Genomic DNA, 23,365 nt, shown 5'->3' on the forward strand with positions numbered 1-23,365 from the left:
TAAGTTTAGTTTAGCTTCCGAGGTTGTAATAAGTTTTGCTGTAGTTAAAACTGTACTTTCAAAAGTTGATGCAAGTAAGGATGCAGGTCCCGATCAAATTCCCAACAGGGTGTTGAAAGAATGCTTGTAGTCTCTTTATTTTCCTTTGTACAAAATATTCAGTGATTCATTAAATCACGGTCTGTTCCCTAAAAATTAAAAGATGTCCAACGTTGGTCCAATACTTCAATCTGGAAATAAAAACGATGTGTCTAATTACTGCCCCATAAACATCTTATTGTCCATTACTAAGCTTTTTGAGCAATGTATTGAGACTTTTTTAAAGAATTTGTCAGTGGTCGTTCAGTAATATTTACTAACTTTATTTTTAGTTTATTTCATAAAGGCCATGAGGTACATGCTATTTATAATGATTTTAGTAAAGCCTTTGACAATATTAACTATTTTGATCCATCAACTGTCAAAGCTTGGCACTTTGTTATCTTGGATTAAATCATGTTTAAGCAATCGTGACCAGCAAGTTAAAATTAATGATTGCTTGTCTCGACGCTTCAAGACTTCTTCAGGAGTTCTACAATATTTGCATCTTGGTCATCTCCTGTTAATTCTATTTATAAATGATCTTGTTCTTCTCCTAAAGTGAAAATGTCTTTTACTTGCTAATAATTTAAAACTGTATAGGCAAGTATGCTCTCCTCTAGGTACTGAAATTCTGCACATTGACATAAATTTATTTTTCTCTGGTACCAATTAAATGGAATGTTTCTTAACATTAATAAATGTTGCTACATGAGGGGATCAGTAGAAAGAGAAATCTATTCCTTATAGAATACTCAATTAATAAAGCAACTTTCAAGTATGTTGACTTAGTAAAGGATCTTGGTGTCTATTTGAATGGAGCTTTGTTTTTCTCATCATTTTGATCATATTATATAAATAGGATTAAAAATGTTCAGCATAAATTTGTCAAGTTTATGTAATTTATCCTTTCAAGATCAGGTACATTTTTTTCTACTAATCAGACCATGTCATATCTATCACTAAATGTCAAATGGAAGGGAGTACTATGATTCTAAATGGAATAACAAGATGTTCTGACTGCCTTGATCTCTTCTTAATCCATGTTTCAACTTACTGAACCCACAACTGAACAACAAATTATTTAGAGAATCCATTCAACAGAATTTCTACAACACTCAACAAGTACGCAGAAAATCTTGATTTTTTCTGTTGCTTATTAAATTCCTTTAAGAAATCTGCAATTAGAATAATCTTAAGTTAGTCTTAAAGTGATAATGATTAAGTATTAATGAAAGTGAAATAATAAATAAAGATAAAATTATAAAATAAAAATTTAAGGAATTATTAAAAACTAAAGCAAAGTCCGTGAGAGGTTTTTAAAAAATGAAACATTTTTATTTATAGAAACCGTGCTGCTAAAATATTACAAAAACCCTGAAAAAATACTTAAACATTGACACACCGACACCTGATTAGACATGAAAGTAGACATTATAAGAACTCTATTTAATAAACTTATCTCTGATCGGTACCTACTCTTGTGTGACCTGTTTTTGTGCCAAATATCACTCAGCAGACCTTAATAGAGCAAACAAACTTTTTCCAGTTTCTGGATGAATAATTATTATGGTGGCTCACACAATTAGCATAAAATTATTATATCTTCCACGTGCCTTCGCCTCATTAATTATATCCAAAAAAATACCCGATTCAATGAGTTCTATAATATGTAATTAAGTATTGTGTATTGTAACTTGTATATTTATTAAATCAGTAGACAGTAGTAACTTATTAACCGAATTTCCTCATATGTATCCATATTTCTAATTATTTGGTGTCAAAGTCAAGGAACAGGTCAGCTTGCTCACTCGGTTTTTATTTTGTAATGTAAAAATTGTAATTAATTCTGATCTTTGATAAATGAAAACGGCTTACAGTCAAATTGTTTTCCAGATATTGTGTCAAAGTTTCTATAAAAGATACTAGTTGTGCTATAAATATCACACATTGAATAACCATATTATCTAAAGTATATCAACTAACCGATCTAATAAAAGAACAGGCGTTTGGTTATTACGTTAGTTAATTATTTACGACCGATACGGTTAAATTTTATCTGTGAACCAGAAACCAATACAGGCAGGATGCTTCCCACTAATTTACTGTTCATTTTCAACTAATTACAAGCTGTATGAGGTGTTCGTGCCCAAAATCTGCATAGGAACGTGAATTCCAATTTAGGAAACTAACATTGTCGTTAGTTTCGAATTTGTGAATTAGTTGTCTTGCTGCTGAGGGTGTAATATGGTATTTAATAGAAATAAGTTAGTAATTGTACAGTTTTGGAGAAATAACTAATTTGAGCAAAAAAAAATGATAAAAGGAACTGTTTATGTTTTTGAAATCACTACTAGAAAGCGCTATGGCTGCCTTAAAATAGAAAAATTATTAATTAGCCGGTTTTCATAACATTCAAACTCTAATAGGGTTAAAATTGCCTTATTGTAATTTTTGAGTTTTGTCTGATAACAATTTTATTACAGTATTTTTCTTTTTAAACATTTTTGAATATAATTCCTGTTTTATTTATAAAAGTGGTTGAACATTTTGGGCATTTTTAAAGACATCAGAAATTTTAGAATATTTATGGATTATCCTTAATGGATATTATTATGTTAGTGTTATTATTTGGAAATAGCAAGAAAACTTTTTATTTAGATTTAGGATTTGACGTTTAAGTTACCATAAGTAAAATTTTAATATTCAATAGAAATTTAATTTTAAGTACAGTTTAACCGTAAGAAAAACAAACAGAGGTTTTTATGTTATGAAAACTAGAGAGTTGTTTGCGAAAAAAAAGTTTCTAAAATTCCATCGTTTTACCACGACTTTTATTTTGCGTATTTAATATGCATTAGTAATGGATAAATCCAGAGAAAGGTTTTTTTTGAAAAAAATCCTCAGACGCAACAAATTTACAAAGGATAGCAAAAAAGTATGACAGAAAAAATATTTTCTTTTTAAATATCGATAGAAATGGAATTTACATACTGCAAATTTTTACAAACAAACTAAATTTAAATTAATTAAAAAATCTACTTTAGATATTTTATGTCATCAATACGGTATTACAATTCTTTACGTCTTTTTCAGATAATAAAGAATACAATTCTTAAAAACCCGTATTTATGTTGGTACTCTACTACGTTTGTACCTACTCAAGAAATTTATAATAAAACTTATATTGGAATAGTTTAGTTTTATTGCACTGTTTCTCGCACAATGCCTTAATGTGGGTTCCAGGGTTATTATTATTACCCTTTATTAGGGCACGCAAAGAAAACGCAGCTTTTATCGGTAACCCCAACTTTAATATTGAAAGATAAATCAATGTCATAATTGACAACTAATTTAATCTATAACCTCAATTTAAAAAAAATACAGTAATACTCTAATACTTAAGTTATAATTATGAAATCCAAGATTATGAAAGAAAATAAAGTAAAATTGAGCACTTAATACTTATTGAATTGTACATCTCATAATACCTCGCATATACGTATATACTCAGTTCCCAATTTCAAATCAAATCAATGATGGTGGCTATATAAACAATTTTATTTAGACCCACCTGGTCTGAATAAGGCTCCGTTGTTGGCAGCTATACATTTGGGCCAAAAGGGCAGCAGCAGATCAACCAGTTAGGGGGCCTCCAGAATGTCAAGCAGGTAGTGAAAGGCCATCGGTATTAGGTGTAGCCACTTGGAAGGAATGAATGCAGGTTCCGGAGGTGATGATCCAAGCGACTTGATGTGGTAACACGTGGAATAGCAAGTGAGGTGGAAGCAGTAACAATAAAAGTGCAGCAAAAGCAGAAGCACAGGATAAGCAGAAGGTACAGGAAGGCCGAAGATGGAATGTGGCCTTTTCTGGGGTTTATTTAACACAAAAAAACAAGGAGCCCTATAAACTCTTAGGTCTACTTAGTAAATCAGCAATTAAGCCATTCTAGCATATACTAGTAACTACAAAAAAAATTAGGCTAAGATAGGGTCTACCTTTTCACATCCGCATTAAGCGAAACTATCTGTCATACTCTAGAACCAGATAAAGAATGAATCTATTAAAAATAGGATTGTCAGTTTCCCCCAGATTTTAAGGAATGCACTTATCTGTCAAGTACCTAGGCGTTGACTTGCTGGGTTTAACTACTGGGTACTATCTGGTACCAACATTGGTTTAAATAATTTGCAACTATGGAGCAACTTATAACTTGAAGCCATGTTTTAGCAACAATGATTTACAAAAAAAACTGGCAGACCAGATTGACATTAACATTCTTATCACTATTGATCCTTATGACTTGAACAAAATAAACAAATCATTAATATGTGCTCAGTATTCATTAAAATCTACCAAATTGACCTGCAAGGTAAAATCAACGTAAAATCAATAGCAGTTGTTAATGCTATTCAATCAACAAAACTATGAAACAATATCCCATATTATTATTTACTTTCCTCATCCAATAATGGTTTTTCTTCCGTTTCAGATCGGGTATGTTAGGAGGGACCATCTTAACGGTGTATCATATCTGTGTAGTATATATATTTATATATGATTTTTAAATAAATTATTTAATGAAACTATGGTTGAAATTTAATTTATCTTTGCAAAAAAAAAATAAATCAGTTAATATATCTATTGGAGATTAAACCTGTAACACAATCCTCCTTCCTGAAAAGGAAATTTTCCTGAAACTTGCAATGGAAATTCAATCCCTAATAAAGAAAAACTAATCTAACTAAATAACTAATAAAAAGAAATCCTAACTTGAAAATACTTAATACAATACAACATTATAAGAACCCTCAAAATAATTAAAAAGAAACGAATCTATTATAATAATTGATTTACGCTGACTTATAACTAAGATACTAACATTAGATTTGATCTTGAACGTTATCATCAGGAGTATGTGCCTTTAAATCTTTAGCATGCCAAACTCCACGACAGCGGCCTGTCAAGTCCGAAACTTCGTAGGACCATGGGGAGAGAATTTTGCTGGTCTTGTAGGATCCAAGATAATTAGGCGCGAACTTTGAAGTAAAGTTTTTGGCAACATTAGAGATAACATAATTTCTCTGCCATACCTCCTGACCAAGTTGAAAATGCTCATCGCGATGCCGTAAGTTATAACGCCTACTACGTTGCTCGCAAGCCTTTCTAAGTCTTTTCTGAACATCGACAAATACCTTTTCCAAAGTTTTCGATCGCAAAGTTGGATCGGAATCATTAAGGTTAGATGGAGAAATTAAAGTCGGGGTCGGACACAGCAATCGAAGTTCTCTACCAAAAATTACAAAGCTTGGAGTTAGACCCGTAACTTCGTGTCTTGCTGATCGGATTGCACAACCTGCCTTAGCGAAAATTTGATCCCACGTCCTATGGTCCTCATCAACATAGCTTGAGATTATGGTTTTTAGAACACGGTGGACACGCTCTACAGGGTTAGCCTGCGGGTGATAATTAGCAGTATAACGTATTTGGATACCATACTCTTGCATTTTATTTTGGAAAGCTCCACTACGAAACTGAGGTCCATTGTCGGCAATGATTCTATCAGGGATTCCGTAAACCAAAAGTACATGATCCTCGAGCCATATTAATATACTGCTTGCGGTAGCCGATCGTAAAGGAAAGAAGAGAGGATACTTACTGAACAAATCATATACTGACAATACGAAGGAATATCCAGAACGAGAACGAGGCAAGGGACCCACAAGGTCTACACTGAAGATTTGCCAAGGTCTAGTCAGGGTTGGTTGTGGACTAAGAAGGTGGCTAGAAGAGACTTTTTGAAGAGGTTTAGTCTTTAAGCAACTGTGACATCGGGCAATATACCTAGCTACTTCACATTTCATATTTGGCCAGTAATATTTCTGTGAAATACGGAAAAGAGTCCTAAACACACCAAGATGACCACAGGTGGGAGGATCGTGATGTGCCTTTATGATATCAGATCATTGATTTCGTGGTACAGTCTGCAACCAAGCATCATCAGGATTATCTAAAGCGGGGAATTTTGACGTAGTACGCTTATAGAGCTTATTATTAGAAATCCACCATAGTGGGTACCTAGATGGTTGCTTTTTAACGCGTTTTAGCAAGCGGGAATACCATTTGTCGGTCAGCAAAGAAGAATCGTTCGTTGACATGTCATTCAGAGGTGCTATCTCATCTACCACTGGTACCGAACGAGATAATGCATCGGGGACGATGTTGTCTTTACCCTTACGATGAACTATATCAAAATCGTACTGTTGTAGCCTTACAGCCCATCGAGCAATGCGACCAACAAGATCTTTGATTGAATTAAGCCACTTCAAACTATAGTGGTCAGTTACCACTGTAAAATGGCTACCTTCCACATATGGTCTAAGTTTTTCGATGGCGAAAATGACAGCCAAACATTCCTTTTCTGTTGTCGGAAGAATTAACAATGTATCCCAAATATTTTAACTCGGGTTTACAAAAGGTACACTTCTCTCTGTTAAGAGTTAGACCTGCCTTAAAGATTCTCTGTATGACCTCACGTAAAACACGAATATGTTCCTTGAATGACGGGGTGGAAATGATTACATCGTCAAGATAGACGAAGACGTATGTTTTAAATTATTTAGGAATAATTCTCATTAAATTCTTTAAAGTAAGTTAAAGCAAAAATAGAAACTGTATGCTTTTATTTATTTCTTCCCACACACATGCTTGCACCTAGAGGAATATAAATACGTAATTCGGATTCTACTTTCATAATAACTGTGTAACTATGATATAATGAATTTGATTTGGTTTGGTACTTCTGTTATAATAATAATAATTTTCCTATGCGTTGCCTTCATTAAATTGCACTGCCTTGAAAATAAGTGAATCATTGATAAAAAAGCTGTTTCAGAGGTTGTGGAGATTTTTCTTGATCACAACCTTATGCTATTTGGTAACTACCATGTTCCGTAAGCTTTATGGGTAACTAATGATGGTTATATCATATTTAATTATTTTATTTATTATGGTTTGGCTCAATAAATAACATTCCGAATAAATAACGTCTTTCTCGATGTCCGTTTTTCTCACTATTAAAACTTAATAAATTCTAGTGTTGCTATAAATGACTTATTAAATATCAGCACTCATAACTTGGCATATTCCTGTGACATATTGTTGTATCCTGGAGTGTATCTAATTATATTGAATATTAATATTTCAAGATCTGTAATTATACTTTGTTGAATAATTATCTTGCATCTATAAATTCGGATGAATATTTATTGATTTGTTTATTTAGTCATACATTTATAATAGGTAGCTGTCATTTACAACAAATTCTATTTTATACATTTGACATTAAAATAACTACAATTTTAAATTGAATTTAGTTAAAAATATAAATATATGAATGAGAAATTTAAAATAACGTAAACGTATATTTATTATCACGAAATGTGCTTGGTTAAGGATAATCCAACGCATCATGTAGATGCCTCATTATGGTTGGGAGAGTATCACAATTGATATCACAAATATGGGAAATTCATAATTCCTGTAAGGGAATTATGAACATACTTTCAAAAATGCTGGGATTCCAAGCGCTATGTATACTAGAGAAGTAAATGCCAAGATTGTGATGAACTTGCGAATTTATTTTCTGATTATTGTTCTACGGTTTACTTTAATGCTAATTATGACGTTCTTGATTATTACTCTAAGCGTTCTGATACTGTCGATGTTTCTAGTATGATTGTAAGTATTCAAGCTATTTTAAATTGAATTATAAATTTTAAATCAAAAATATCATTTAGTCCAGATGGTATAGCATCAATTTTCATCGCTCTTTACCTACAAGTTAAGCTTGAAATTTTTTTGGATTTAATTCCAGATAAAATAATTCATTTTATTAATCGAGTACCATTGATTTTAAGTGCTTATTAACTGAAGAAACCAAAAATTTGTGATTTTCTCGAAATTTACCATCGTCCTCGCGGTCTAATGTCTCAGCTGCAAAAAATGTTTTAAAATTTTGTATTTCCCGCCAATTGCCGAGCAGGTAGATTGAAGTTCCGCTTTTTAAATCAAGATGGCGAAAAAATAAAGTAAAAAGATTAGAAAAGTGAATCTTGTTTTATTCAAATCAATCTGGAGGATCCTACAATTTCAGGTGTGATCTTCTGTAATTATCTACGATTCCTGAATTCTGTGTATTGAGTATTTTATATTCTGTGTATATCAGTTCTCTCAGATATAAACTCAGACAGTAAGTTTAAGTGAGCTTAAAGTCATCATGTTTTTATTTATAAAATGAATGCTGATTTTAGAGTGTCGAAGACACAAAGTAATAAAGTAGAGAAAATTTTATATCGGCTGCATACTGATGCATAAAATGCCAAAATGCATTTGTAGTTTATATTAAAATAAATCACCGAGACATGACATCACAGACTTTCGTCAAATGTCAAATATATTGATACTGACAGAAAGCAAGAAGTTCATTTTTTAGGTTATGGTATTCATTTCTCTGTACTTATTTCCTCGCACTTTTAAACCACTTAAGAGTCCAAAATTAAAAATGAAATAGAATTAAGTTCTTTTGAAGAACTTTTTTTTTTAATACAGGTTAAACGTAATATAGCTTAAAATTCCCAGTTTATATTTAAATAAAGCGTCCAGAGACATCACGTCAATAGACTTGTGTCAAATGTCAAATATATTGACATTGACAGTAAGCAAGAACTTAATTTTTTAGGTTATGGTATTAATTTCTCTGTACCTATTTCCTCGCTGCTTTAAATCAATTAAGAGTCCAAAATTAAAAATGAAATAGAATTAAGTTCTTTTAAAGATCTTACTTTTTTAATACAGGTTAAACGTAATATAGCTTAAAATTCCCAGTTTATATTAAAATAAAGGGCCCAAAGACATGATGTCACAGACTTGTGTCAAATGTCAAATATATTAACAATGACAGTAAGCAAGAACTTCATTTTTTAGGTTATCGTATTAATTTCGCTGTACTTATTTCCTCGCACTTTTAAACCAATTAAGAGTTCAAAATTAAAAATGAAATAGAATTAAATCCTTTTAAGGAACTGACTTCTTTTAATACAGGTTAAACGTAATATAGCTTAAAATTCCCAGTTTATATTAAAATAAAGCGCCCAAAGACATGATGTGACAGACTTGCGTCAAATGTCAAATGTATTATACATTGACAGTCAGCGAAAAGTTAATTTTTTAGGTTATGATATTAATTTGTCTGTACTTTCTTTTGCCTGTTCTTGTTTTTTTCAGATTTAAAATTTCTTATATTTGCTGATGATTCAAAAGTATTTAGATTAATTAATACCGATTCTGATATTCTAAAATTTGGAAAAATGAACCTCTTAATAGTAATAAGAGTGGGTAATATCTTGGTGTACTTTTATTATGCTTTTGTGACTATAAAAGTAATATTTAGATTACAAACATTACCACCACTTCGGATAACACATACCATATCTCCCTTCCCACGATATCGATTAAACATCTTCTAAGATTTCCAAAAGAAAAAACAATTTACTGAGCCGTGAAAATCCGCTGATGATTCGTTGCCTCACAATTTGCCATTTAATTTTCTCCCCGTTGATTTTTATTTGGAGCCACGTCAATCATCGTATACATCCCTTTTTTTTGCACTTTTTTTTAGCTATGATTCTCTTTCCTTTTTCTAAATTGCGAACGCCGCATTCGACTTCATTGATTAAACAGTAAAAAAAAAAGATAGAGACTCACATTCCAATAAAACTTTCGTGGTTCAAAACAAGTTTCGTAATGGGAGGAAAAATGGAGTTTCTGGTCCGGCTGATTTATAAATATTGCAGTTTTCCTTTTTGGGTGATTTCCCAAGCGGAAACTTAGTTGATGTCAGAAGTAAAACCCGTATCATTGGTCTTTCGCATTTTCTCTGTGACAAACGCACATTTTTCTATCTTATCAGGATTAAAAATTGCATATTTCATGATAAGTAGAAGCACAGAGCTTCTTGGTACTCCCTAACCAGTACTGGAAGCTTAGAACATTGAACGGATAGAATTAGTAAACAACAACTTTGATTGAGGTCAACATATGCACAGGGGCAAGGGGGTGTGTTGTTTATAAACATATTCATCGAGTCTCTGTTGTCAGGTTACACTCATTTTCAAAAGAGGAAATTTTCAGCTATATATCAACACATGTAATAATGCTAATTTAACTTATTGATGTTAGATTTTGGATTAAGAATAAAAAGTAGAAATAGATATGTGTTATTCTAAAAGCAAAAATAACATCTTCAAAGCAAAAAAAAAAAATTAACATGCTTATTCCTAAAACCGCTTCTAAAAAAATTGAAATGGCAACACCGCAGGCAAAAGCTGTTGTCATCTAGGGAAAAGTCATCTTGACAAACGACTTTGTGTTTACATTCGGCCCCATGGGAAAAAGCCGATCTTTTCACAAGTAAATACCGATATTGTCATAACATCATATCAAGGGACAACAGTCGATATAAACGTAGAATAATAAAAAACTATTAAGAAATCTATAATAATTATAAAATATTTAATTTTAATAAAAATGTTTTTTAGTCGGTGAAATCAACAATGCGATCGAGCGACGTTGCGATGTTGTTGCCTTTTTCTCTAATATACATTATCTACACTCATTTAACTTTAAATGTTGACTTCTTTATAGAGTATCTTCTCATATTTTATGAAAAACAAAATGCTTTATATTTTATTAAAGAGGTATAGTATTGTTTTGCGCCTGTCAACATAAGGGACAAATTCTTATGATAATATAAAGTGTGTTTTTTTGCCATTTCTACATAAGCATTTGGCACCATTTCATTTCTATTTCCACATAACCACAACTTTTGGAATGATTTGATCAGCGTGGCTTCTTAAACTTCTTAAAGATGTTTTGAGTCATTATGTCTTAACATGTGCTTCTGAGTTTCTGAATCCTTGAATCAGTGAAGCATTATCAGTGCTGTAAAAGTTTCCTGAAGTATAGAGGGTGGTATCGTTAGCAAGGTAACAAGAATTAAAGAGCAATGCCGAGTACTTTTGATGCAGTTGTGCCAACATTTTTTCCAAATCTACGTGCAGGGTGGATTTTCTTGATATATTTCTGGTACCACCATCACCGTTTGGGTAGGTTACTAAGGTTGTTATTCCCTAGTTAATCAAATCTGGATGTCTGGACATAGCTAGATAGTCATTAAAGCGTGGAAAAAGGAATGAGATGGAAGTTAAAGGCTTAAAAGAGCCTGCTGAATGGTTTACTATTTGTTGCTTCTTAAGTATTTGATCAGCAAAAAAGGAGTTGTACTTAAAGATACCATGAGGGTCTGATTCAATAATATTAACTTGTTGAAATTCCACTTGTTTGACTGCTTATGGTACTTTTTAAAAAAATGGGCATTTTAAGCCACCAGAGGTTTCTTCTTTATCGGAACTCTTTGCTTTTGTAGATTTTGATGTTATAGAGCAGTGGCTGCCATTTTGTCTCAATCAAATCGAATTCTGATGGATGTCAGCTTCTTAGACAAGTGTCAATAATAAAGCGATCTGTGTGTTTTGCGAGTTACAACTGCAGTTCCAGTTGGAAAATTCATTAAAAAATTACGAGTCAAATGATGAGAATGAGTCAAAATATTTTGGTAATTTTTTTCTAAATCTTGAAATTTCTGTAGTACCAGAGTCATTTTTTAAAAGACTCTTCCAAGATCTCTAGATTTTCTGTCAAGTTCCTATTCCCTTAACTTTTTCTTTTTTTTCTTATTAGGTTTTTCTTAATTATATCACTTCAGATATTCCTTCATCTCTAGTTTCTATCCTTTTCTTTTTATCTGATTTTTTTAGAAATCAAAATATATGCCTGAGTTCTCAGTCTGTTTAAGCCTTCTTGTACCGCTTGCTTTTATTTTGAATTTCATTTTCTTTCTTTAAGTCTTCATTCAATGCTTTAGTTTTTGTTTTTGCAGCTGTTTGTATTGCTACTATTTGCTTTCTTTATGCAAGTTCTTGACCTCCATCATCGAACCTCTTTGTTTTCGATCCTTCTGTTCTTGTTCTTAGAATTTTTTTAACTCCAATAGTGCTAAAGTGATTGGATGAAATGCACTTTTTTTGTGATCTCAATAATCAAAATAATTTGACTGTATCTTTCATGATATAAAGCATACACTTAATGCCAGATAGCTTGGATTCATTCGTATCTATGAAAAAAAATCCAAAAAGTTAGCTCTCTCTAAGGTTCTTTCTCAATGAAACCACCATATATCCCAGTACTACTTATCATTAAACTTGCTACTTTAAAATCCTGATAAAATAGAAAAATGTTAATTTTTCATGGAGAAAATCGGTAAGATGAATGATATGTACTTTATTACTGACATCAACTAAATTTCTCTATATTATATCGCTTCAAAGACTTAACCCTGGGTTCTCAGTCTTGCTAAGCCTTTTTGTACCGCCTTTTTGTTAAGCCTTGCTTCTGATCTTTTATTTTGATGTTTATTTTGTTTCTGTGAATCCTCATTCATGTTTTTCTATTTTTCAAGCTGTTTATATTGATAATATTTTCTTCCTTTCTGCAATTTCTTGACTACCATATTTTTTTTCCTGCCTTTGACTGTACCTTCCATGATATAAGGTATACAATTTTAAGTTAAATATCTTGATTTCATTCGAATCTATGGGAATAATCAAGATAGCTTGTTTTCTTTAACATTTAGTCTTCTGTCTCCTTCTTCCATGGGGTTAAAAAGTCATTGTTTCTCTCCCACTTTAATTCTTTTAAAGATAATGTTAGAATCACTTTTTTCTTAAACAGTCGTTTTGTTTTTCTTCCATTCTCTCTTTCTTCCTATATGTAATTTCTATATGTTGCATATATTGCAGCTGATAATGCCGAAGTCACTCTTCTTCCAGGAAGTTGAGGAGTGTCACTGTCTTTCTTTCATGCAGTTGAAAAGTAAGTTTGTCTTTCTCTTAGGTACTTAAAAATTCTTGCTTCTAGATAGTTGAGGAGTCCTTTTGTCTCTATCCCAGGCTCACATTGCATCTCTTCCTCTTTAATTCTTTAACTTAACTCTCGAAGGCTCTTTCTCAATTAAACATACAAATCTCCCAGTACTGGTTAATGAGCAGAAAGATGCTGTGTGGTTCGGTAGTATGGTTTACTTATCATTAAACATGCTGATTTAAAATCCTGATAAGATAGAAAAATGTATGTTTTGCACTGAGAACATCGGTAAGATGAATGACATAAGTTTTACTTTTGACACTAACTAAGTTTTTCTTCTTTTATTACTACAGATATTCCTTTAGATCCTTTATCTCTAAGACTTCTAGTTTCGATCCTTTTCCTTCTATCTGATTTCCCTAGAAATCAAAATATAACCCTGCGTTCTCAGTCTTCTTATGTCTTCATGTACTCTTTATGCCTTCTTATCTGTTATCTTGATATTCATTTTCTTTCTGTAATTCCTCATTTATTATTTTCTGTTTTTTAAGCTGTTTATATTACTGATAATAATTTCTTTCTTTCTGCAAGTTTTTGACCTTCATCATCGAACCTTCTTGTTTCCGATCCTTTTGTTCTTGTTCTTAAAACTTCCTGAACTCCAATAGTCCTAAAGCCATTGGATGTAATGGATCTGTGATCTGAGTAAGGCCTCTGACTGTATCTTCCCAGATAAAGCATGTCATTTTAAGCAAAACAGTTAACTTTATTCGTATCTATGAGAAGAACCCAGATAGTTTGCTTCTTTTTCAATGAAACATGCAAATCTTTCAGTCTTAGAACATTGAAAGGCTAGAACTAGCATTGCCGTGGAACTATGGGCAGTTTGTTTGGTTGCAACATGTCAAATGATCAAATAATTCCAAAAGTTGTGGTTGTGTGGAAACAGAAACAACAAATTCATTCTGTGATAGGTAGAGTGATTCCCATTAAAGAACTATACAACTTGGCTCACCATTATGGTGGTTGGACTTTTGTGGATGAAGTGTATGCTGTAGGACTCTATGGATTAAATGGAGCTGGAGTAGGGATGAAGTCATGGATAGAATTGATATTGTATCAGGTACTCTTAGTAAGGCATTTGGACATATTGGAGTATACATAAGAGGTACCTCTTATTTAATTGATTTTATAAGAAGCTATGGTAGTGGCTTTATCTTTATCATAAGCTTACCACCAGCAGTACTTGCTGATACCAATTAAAGTATTAAGATTCTTACTTCATCCCAAGGAAGGCTTCTTAGGAAATCACATCAAAATAGTGTTGAATATCTTAGGCTGAAGCTAATTGAAGCAGGATTTCCTGTTGAGTTTTCTGAAGATTTTGAAATCAGACTTAAAGAGTACGTTAATTGAACAACGGCAACCAAATTGCTCAGAACTATGCTCTTGATTTGGTTTACCTCAAAAGAGATTAAATACGGAATTCCAAATATAGGATGGACATTCCTAAAGGATATCTGATTAGCAAAGCCATAAAAACAGAAAAGAATGAAAGAGATTTAATGTAAAATAATTTAAAAAATTAGAGAGAAAAAATAGGGAGAAGAGGACTTGAAAAGAAAAAACGATAATATGATGAAGAAAAGTTGAGAATTAGAGTTTTCTTAAAACAAGCACAAACGGATCAAAAACAAGGTAATTCGAAGATTGAAGTCAAGAACTTGCAGAAAGGAATAAAATATTATCAATATAAACAGCTTGAAAAAAATAGAAAACAAGAAGGGTAAATGAAGATTTACTGAAAGAAAATGAATATCAAGATAAAAGATAAGAAGCAAGGCATTTGAAGGTACAAGAAGGCCGAAGAAGCAGAGAAATAGAAATATTTTAATTTTTACAAATCTTAGATAACAGAAAAAGGATTGAAACTAGAAATTTTAAAAATAGAGTCTCTGAAGGAATATTTGAAGTAAAATGACAAAAGAAAAACTTATTTGGTGTCAGAAGTAAAACACATATCATTTATCTTACCTATTTTCTTAGTAAAAAGCAAACATGTTTCTATAGTAAATTATTCTATGTTAATATTAAAGTAGCATATTTGATGATTAGTGAAACCATTCCTGTTCACTGACTGGATATAGTGGTTTTAGTGAGAAAGACCCTTAGAGAAAGTAAAATGGATTTTTCTTATAGAAACGAATGAAGTCAAGCTGATTTATTTAAAGTTTATACTTTGTATTATGTATATATTCAGGTCACAAAAGAACGGTACAAATCAATGTCGTTTAATAACCTTAGGGCAATTCTAACAATAAAAAAAAGATCAAAAACAAGGGAATTGGATGATGAAAGACACTAACTAACAGAAAGGAAGATTATCAATATAAACAGATTGAAAAAAATACAAAACAAGAAGATTGAATGAATATTTACAGAGAGAAATTGAATATCAAGATAAAAGGAAACAAGACTTACTTCCATAGAAGAAGGCCTAAGAAGACTAAGAACTCAGGATTACGGAAATCAGATCAGAAGAAAAGGATCGAAACTTGAAACATTAGAGATGAAGCCTCTGAAAAGACCTAGTTGATGTCAGAAGTAAAACACTTATCATTCAACTCGGTGGAAAACACACATCTTTCTATCTTATCAGGATTTTTAAGTAGAATGTTTGAAGATAAGGAAACTTTACCACCCAACGACACAGTTTCCTCCTGCTCATTAATCAGTATTGAGACATTCAGTGGTTTTGTTGAGAAACAGGCTTACAGAAAGAATTCCTCTCATAAATCCGAATGAAGTTCTGTTTTATTTAAGATTGAATACTTTAAGGTTAAAAAGAAAGGGACTTAAGATATAAAACGGAAAATTTGAAATTGAAAAAGGAGAACCAAATTATTTTAAAACCATTGGAGTTGATAACTATCCTCAGAGCCATGACGTAAACCAAATACCTTGAAATAGATTGAAAACAGAATTTTGAAAATATGAGAAAAGAACATCTGAATAGCATAATCCATAAAAACAGAAAAGAATGAAAAATATTTAATATAAAATGAAACAATTAGAGGAAAAAAAATAGGGAGAAGGAGATTTGAAAAACAAAAGAGAAAAAATGATAACTGGTAAAAGACCACCCGAAAAACGTGTAAATTAAAAATAGAAGAGCAAGAAGAGAGAAGAGAGAAGAGAGAAGAGAGAAGAATACATTGTTTAGGAATCCTTAGTACCATCATAGTCAGCTGGTTGATAATTGAACCTGTAACTAGAGCATGTTTAAAAATTTTAAAAAGGATGCCATTACTTAGCTTGTTTACTAGTTGCAAAATGCCAAAATTGGTTAATATATTCATAAAAGAGTTAAGCCATAGGAAAATGTGTACTCATAATTAATTAATCCCTTCTTAATTAACAACTTTCCCAATTATTCTTTATACATCACTAATTAAAGTTGTTTGAAAAATCAGCAAAAAAACAACAAAAAAGGGACGGCAAACAAGAGGAGATAAGGAAGGAATCTAGAGAACTTGCAAAAAGAATGCAATTATAAAAGATGAAATACAGAAACAATATGAAGAAGATGCTAGAAAATATAAAAAGAATGATAAGTTAAATAAATATATAAGAGGAACTGAGACAAAATATAATAAGTGCTAAAGATTATTACTAAAATAATAATTGAAAAAGTGTATAGGTTCAAGAAAACTGAGAGACCTTCATTGCTTAATGCAAATATTCAGGGTGTTTTATTTGAAAACATTAACAGCGCAATTTTTTCTGTGCCTTATGAATCGAAATATAAAAAAATAAGCTCCTGTACTAACTCTTATACTAAAAGGGATCCTTGAAAATTAATTTTCCATTTAAATACAAAATAGAAGCCGTCTCCTATATAAACGATTTTCTTAAAATAGTCCCTCTTTATGTGCGAATCCTTTTGAATATTATATTCATATTAAATTCGTGTCAACTAAAGTGTTTATTTTGTAAAATTTTAAGTTTCGTTCAGACGAAAAAAATTATCTTAATTTTAAGGTTACTGAAAAAATTCTCATTAAACCCTATAGGGTCTTGCTTACTAAAAATAAGTTTTCTCGCTTGGAGTGTTGTGGATTCTTTTAATAATAAAGCTCGTTGAACTGGGATATAATAAGAGGAGACCAACGCTGAATTTCACACAATTTTCTGTCTATCAAATACGAGGGGACAAGTAATGGGTTTTATTTATAGGTTATTCGGAAAAGAAAATATTTATTTGTAATAAATATTGCAAACATTTTATAAATAAATAATGAGGGACGTTCGTAAAAAGTTAAGGTTATGTTTTAGAATCAATGTATTAACTTGCAATAACTAGTCTAAGTCACCAAAAAAAGAACAATAGCGTTTCTCCCTCGACAATAATCATGACTTTAATTAAACATGTTAATGCATGAATATTTAGGCATCCGGTAGCAATTGACAATTTAATTGCTAAGAATTAAAATAAATTGACCTAGTAACTATAAATAATAGAAAAAATATTTCCTACATTCTATGGGTGCACTAAGAGAACTTAACAAATATTTACTTCGGATACAAGATATCCAGAATCCTGACAGGCTTCCACGTCCTTGCCCCAGTTAAGGATATTCTCCGAAAGTAAACATAATTGCTCCCTTTGTGGAGATTACAAGCCCTAATGCCCATCAAATCAAACTTCTCACGTCTGATAAAACTTTTAAGCGTACAACTTTTCCTTTTTGATGACATAAAAGCAGCTGGTATCTCGTGTATTGTAGTTCATAGGGAGACATTATTTAGGCCCAATATAAATTCTTTTGTAGGAAAGCATTTACAGATAAGGAGTAGGTAAGTACTTGAAATTCTAGGATTGGCATTTAAAAGAGGGTTGAAAAGTAGTTCGAATAAGTGTAGGGTACGGAATTAGTTCGAAGAAACTGCTTGGGATAAAACTAAAAATAAAATAGTTATTTTGGTATTAAGGACACAACATACATGAAACATTAACAAAAGATTCATTACTATGAATTAATGCAGGAAAGATATATAAACATAAAAAATAATAACATGCTGTGGTTCAACCGTCAAGATCAATTATAAAATTTAGACAGAAGCAAGTGGGAAGAATGAACCAAATTCTAGAGAAAAATCCTTAAAAATAGTTAAGCTGAAAAATTGGAACAAGTTTGAATTATATTTAAAAAATTCATATGATAGTACTGAAAGCCCACAAGCTCAATGACAGAATGAAAATGTTCACTAGTTGAATCCTCGAAAGTACCATAAAAAAAGGTCAGAGAGAATAAATCGACGACTGATGCCTTATTTACTTTATCAAAAGCATTTGATAGAGAACAGCTTTGATAAATGAAACATCACAATTTGTTTCTACACCCAAAAAGTGAATATTCGATAAGAGCAAAAAAAACTGAGGAAATCGAAAGTAAGAAGGTGTATGACAGGGATGTATACTCTCACCAATCTTATTCAACCTATATTCAGAAGAAATCAGTGAGCTTTAAGATCAAGAAGAGATATGCCGATGACACGGTTGTAATTACAGAAACTTCAGAACATTTTCTGATAGTAATTAACAGAATAGTAAAATGCAGTGAAGATCACTTATAATCTAAATTAGCGTAAAACTGTTATCAATGAAATAATCATAGCTCTAAAGAACACAGGATCAGAGTGTAAAAAGCTAGAGCCATATTTACTAAACGGAAGACGAAGACGAATAGAAAAACGAATACGAAAAAAAAAAAGAACAAAAGAAGAAAATATTTTCAGTTAAATTTGATTTTAATATCTAAGGTAACTTAAAGAATATTATTGAATTCCGATTAGTATAACGTTTTATTGACCTAGCAAAGGCGTTTAACAGAGTACAGTTATTTGATAGTATCGATTATAATATAGTATTCACAAAATAACAGAGATGAATAAGAAGAAAAGGAACAAGAAGAGAAAAAAGAAGAGAAGGACCAATACGAAGATGGTGGCAAAGATCAAAATGAAGAAAAAGATATTTTTATTATTTCAGTGTAATTTTCAGTTCAATTTCTGAGGTAAAATAAAAAAAAAATTATAATGATTTTCTGTATACCGCATCACAAAGATCCTATTTCGAAATTATCCAAAGAGTGTTAGACACATGAAAACATGATATATAAAATAAGTGGAAAAGTTTAATTTTCATCTCCATATCAGCCATGTCAGGCTGAGATAAGTTAACGAGTGGTAATGAAATGATCATAGCAATAGTTTATGTTTTGTGTATGCAATTATGAGAGAAAAATGTAATTTGTAGATGATCCAGCTAGTATCCCTATATCAGTCTAAGATAATTTTAAACGATAGTAATGAAATGCTGGTTTTTATATGCAAACTTTACTAAACACCCAATTTCTTATGATATGATAGACGAAGACGAAGACAAAGACAAAGACTAATTTTTAGAGTGAAATGGGAATATATAAATGAGAATTTGATTTTTCCACCTATTTTCTATATCATCGCTTAATTTTTTAAACAGTATTTCAATCGCCTGGAAATACTGTTTTTCTTCCATAAAAAAAATTGTACCCAAAAACATCCTTCCTCCTAAATTATTGCCATCCTCTTCTAATTTTTAGACTGAAATAGAGATATATAAATGAGAAATTGACTTATTTACCAATTTTTCTATATATTTTCTAAATAGTATCTGGATCATCTCAAAATAGTGTTTTTTTTTTTGTAATGTGTCTAAATGTACCCGAAAAACATCATTTTATTTCCACCTTCTTCTAATTTTTAGACTGAGATAGAGATATATAAATGAGAATTCGATTTTTCCACCTATTTTCTATATCATCGTTACATTTTCTAAATAGTATCTGGATTAGCTGAAAATTGTATTTTTCTTCGGTAATGCGTCTAATTGTACCTACTATAGAGACGAAGACGAAAATAAAGAACAAATATATAGTTTCATCAAAATTTTATTTTTATTTCAATATTTGAGGTCACTTAAAAAATAATAATGTATGAGATATGAGGGAAAAACATAATTTCCAGATGATTCAAATAGTAATTGAGAAATGAAAACGTGATACATAAAATAAGTGGAAAAATTCAAGTTCATTATTTCTATATCCCGAAATCAGGCTAAGGTAATTTAAAGAATGGTAATGATATGACTATCATCGATAAGATCCGAAGCAGAAAAACAATTTCATCAACAAACTCAAATCAAATCTGATACAAACAGGACGACCGAAGTATAACATAAAAACATTGACAATTGATGACAGAGGAAACTATACTGAAGGTAAAAAAAAGAAGCGAAATCACTAAATCAAACTTACCTATAGAGCAAAACAATTATGCAGGACAGACAAAAATAATCAAATAAACAGAAAATGAGAGGAAATAGAAAAACGCACAAATAGTAAAATATCTAACACATGAGTTCAAACCACACACTTCGAAGTTCCTTTTAGTTAGAAATTCAAAAGCAAGAGCAAAAGTTTGGAAATAATACCGTTGCAATCTATTCAATAACCTTGCGGTACATACGATACATCAGATGGATGAAATACAATATGACCTAAATTTTCTAAGAATAAAAATAGAGAAATCTTTTAAAAAATTAGGAATTAGGCTACATTAAAGCTACAGGGAACATCGGAATCAACAACGCAATATGCTAAAAGATATTGAGTCAAAAAAGTGGCCATAAGAGTAGTGTGAATCAATATTTATAGCACTACTTACGAACTGCAATAACTACAGAACGATTGGACTAATACTACACGTCAGCAAGGAACTACTTTACATAATTTTATTGACGAACGCCTAAAGTTTAACAGGTTTTATGCCTGAAAAAGACACACGCTAACAGATATTAAATACACGACAACTAATTGAAAAAAGACGTGAACTCAACATAAAGAAGTACATATGCCTATTGACTATCACGATGCGTTTGATACAGTAAAATAAGATAAACGATACTTCTCAGAAAGGAACTCCCTCTCACTTAACTTAATTTATCCAAAATCTTTATGAGGAAAACAGCGCGAACAAGTAAGAGTTAATAACGTAGACTCAGAAGCCTTCACAATTAAGGTGAGACAAAAGTGTATCCTATATATCCCCAACTTTTTAACATATACATATAACAGAACAAAGTCGGAAGGCGAAATAACCGTTGTGGGCAGAAGTTTAAATAATCTCAGATACGCGGATGACATCCTCATTATAACATGAAATGAAAAAGAATTGGAAGTAGACATGAATAGATTAGTAGACGCCAGTAGAACCTATGGCCTCAAAATCAACAAATCTATCTAAAAGATAAAAGTTATTATTAAAAATAGAGCAAATTCTAACCAACAGCAGATCGAAAGGATCGCAGAATACGAAGTGGTGGAGAAATTCCAATGAATCATAAATACAGGAAAATGCAAACCGGAAATTCGAAGGCGTTTGGTAATAGCACGTACTACTACCACAAGAACACCAAATAAAGATTAATACAAACCCTAATTTTTCTAATAAGAACGTACGCAGCCGAGACTTGGACAATTAAAAGAACAGACAACAGAAGAAATGTACTTGAGATGTGGATTTACCGACACATACTGCGCATATCATGGAATGCACACCGCATAAACCAATCAATTATAAAAGAACTCGAGATAAAAAAACGGTTGATTACGACCTTATCCCAGTAATACATTAATACAGGGACGGATCGTCAATGAGATGTATAGACTAATTAAAGGTGATAACATGACAAACATTACAAGAATCTACCCACTCAGGATAAGATAGAGATTTCTGGAAGACGAATAACTACTTAACTCATGATGCAGCCATACTACTATGAGGGATAAACGGATTGAGGAGCGAGAATAAAAAGATGACGTTTTTTGTATATAATTGGATAAACTAACTAAACAAAACAACACAATTTCCAGATGATTCAGACAGTAATAGAGAAAGAAAGACGCCGTTTTCCTATGCAAACTATACTAAAAAACTCAATATCTTTTTCAAAATGCTAAAAAGAAAATTAAGAAAAGTACAATATTCCTTAATGCTAAGAATATTTAAAACACTTACTTAACATCTTTACCACCCTATTTTGCGCCTGCGTCTGTCTGCGCTTCTTTGCCGCATCATTATTGCCAAAATGACTAGAATAGCGTGACGGTGTGCAGCTGCTACTGTGCTGAGTGAGCGACGGTCGCTTTGCTGTTGATTGCTTTAGCTGTCTACCAATTAAAATGTAAAGTACCGTAATTAGGGTCATCGGGGCGACGAAAAACACCAAAGTAGACACCTGGAACAAATATTTGGGTGAACAGGATGTATTACAGCATGATTAGCTTGAGATATTAAAAAAAGGAGATTCGTATCACACCAGAGTTTGATTTTTATTAGCCTATTAGATTTTTTTAAACTTATCATTTTTAGACCTAAATTATGTACTTTTGTCCTAAATTGTGCATAACTTGTTATGGCATGAGGCACGTAATATCATATGTAAAATTTTCATAAATATTTGTGTTGTTATCCGTTTATAGTTTAATGCAAATATGATATTTGCTTAATTTTCATATGAATATGTAAATTTTGTAATAAATTGAGTTTTAATTAGATAGAATCGAGTCCTAACAGGGTGAAATTCAAAATGCATACTTTACATGCCTCAGACTAAGACAACTCAGACTAAAACATTACTTATATTTAACCAATGTTTAGTTATAGCAATAATTTATGGAAAATTTAGCTCTTCCAATAGAAGAAATAATTAATTTGAATGCAATGCAGAAGCTTATCCTTTAAAAAAGAAGAGATAAAAGGAGAGTTTTAAAATAAGAGTATTTATGAAACTAAAAACAGCAAGTACTGTTCAGAGTAAGTTTATTTCCCCCTAGTAATTTTAAATAACGAATTCACATTTTTTTATTTCTGTTTTAGTTTTTTTAATAAAGGAAGGAAGGGGATTATTAGATACTATCTTGATTTTAAAAGGTGCAAGGTAATTATTATGTCTACTAAAACGCTGCTTAAGAGTTTGAAAAACTTAAGACTGAAAAGTGATTTTATATAAATATTTAATTAATTTACTTATTACCAAATATATTTCACTTCCTGGTTAAACGATCATAATTGGATCCTTGTGAATTCCTTTATTGCTTTATACGTTTTATTATTAAATATTTCCTGGAAGTGGAAATATTGAAATTAAATCCAATAGTACAAAAGCCTTACCTTCAAAAATATCAATTTGTATGAGGCA

General features: G+C 31.3%; 1 protein-coding gene across 1 annotated transcript in view; it reads right to left on the reverse strand.

Moving 5' to 3' along the window:
• LOC126733779 (pyrokinin-1 receptor-like) overlaps positions 1–23,365 on the reverse strand; it is a 177,590-nt gene that overhangs the window by 35,779 nt on the left and 118,446 nt on the right. Inside the window, exon 4 of the mRNA XM_050437176.1 lies at positions 22,183–22,402. Within this exon, the coding sequence (XP_050293133.1) occupies positions 22,183–22,402 (220 nt within the window). The remainder of the gene's footprint in view (positions 1–22,182; positions 22,403–23,365) is intronic.

Source organism: Anthonomus grandis, chromosome 3 (assembly GCF_022605725.1).
Source record: "Anthonomus grandis grandis chromosome 3, icAntGran1.3, whole genome shotgun sequence".
NCBI lineage: Eukaryota > Metazoa > Arthropoda > Insecta > Coleoptera > Curculionidae > Anthonomus > Anthonomus grandis.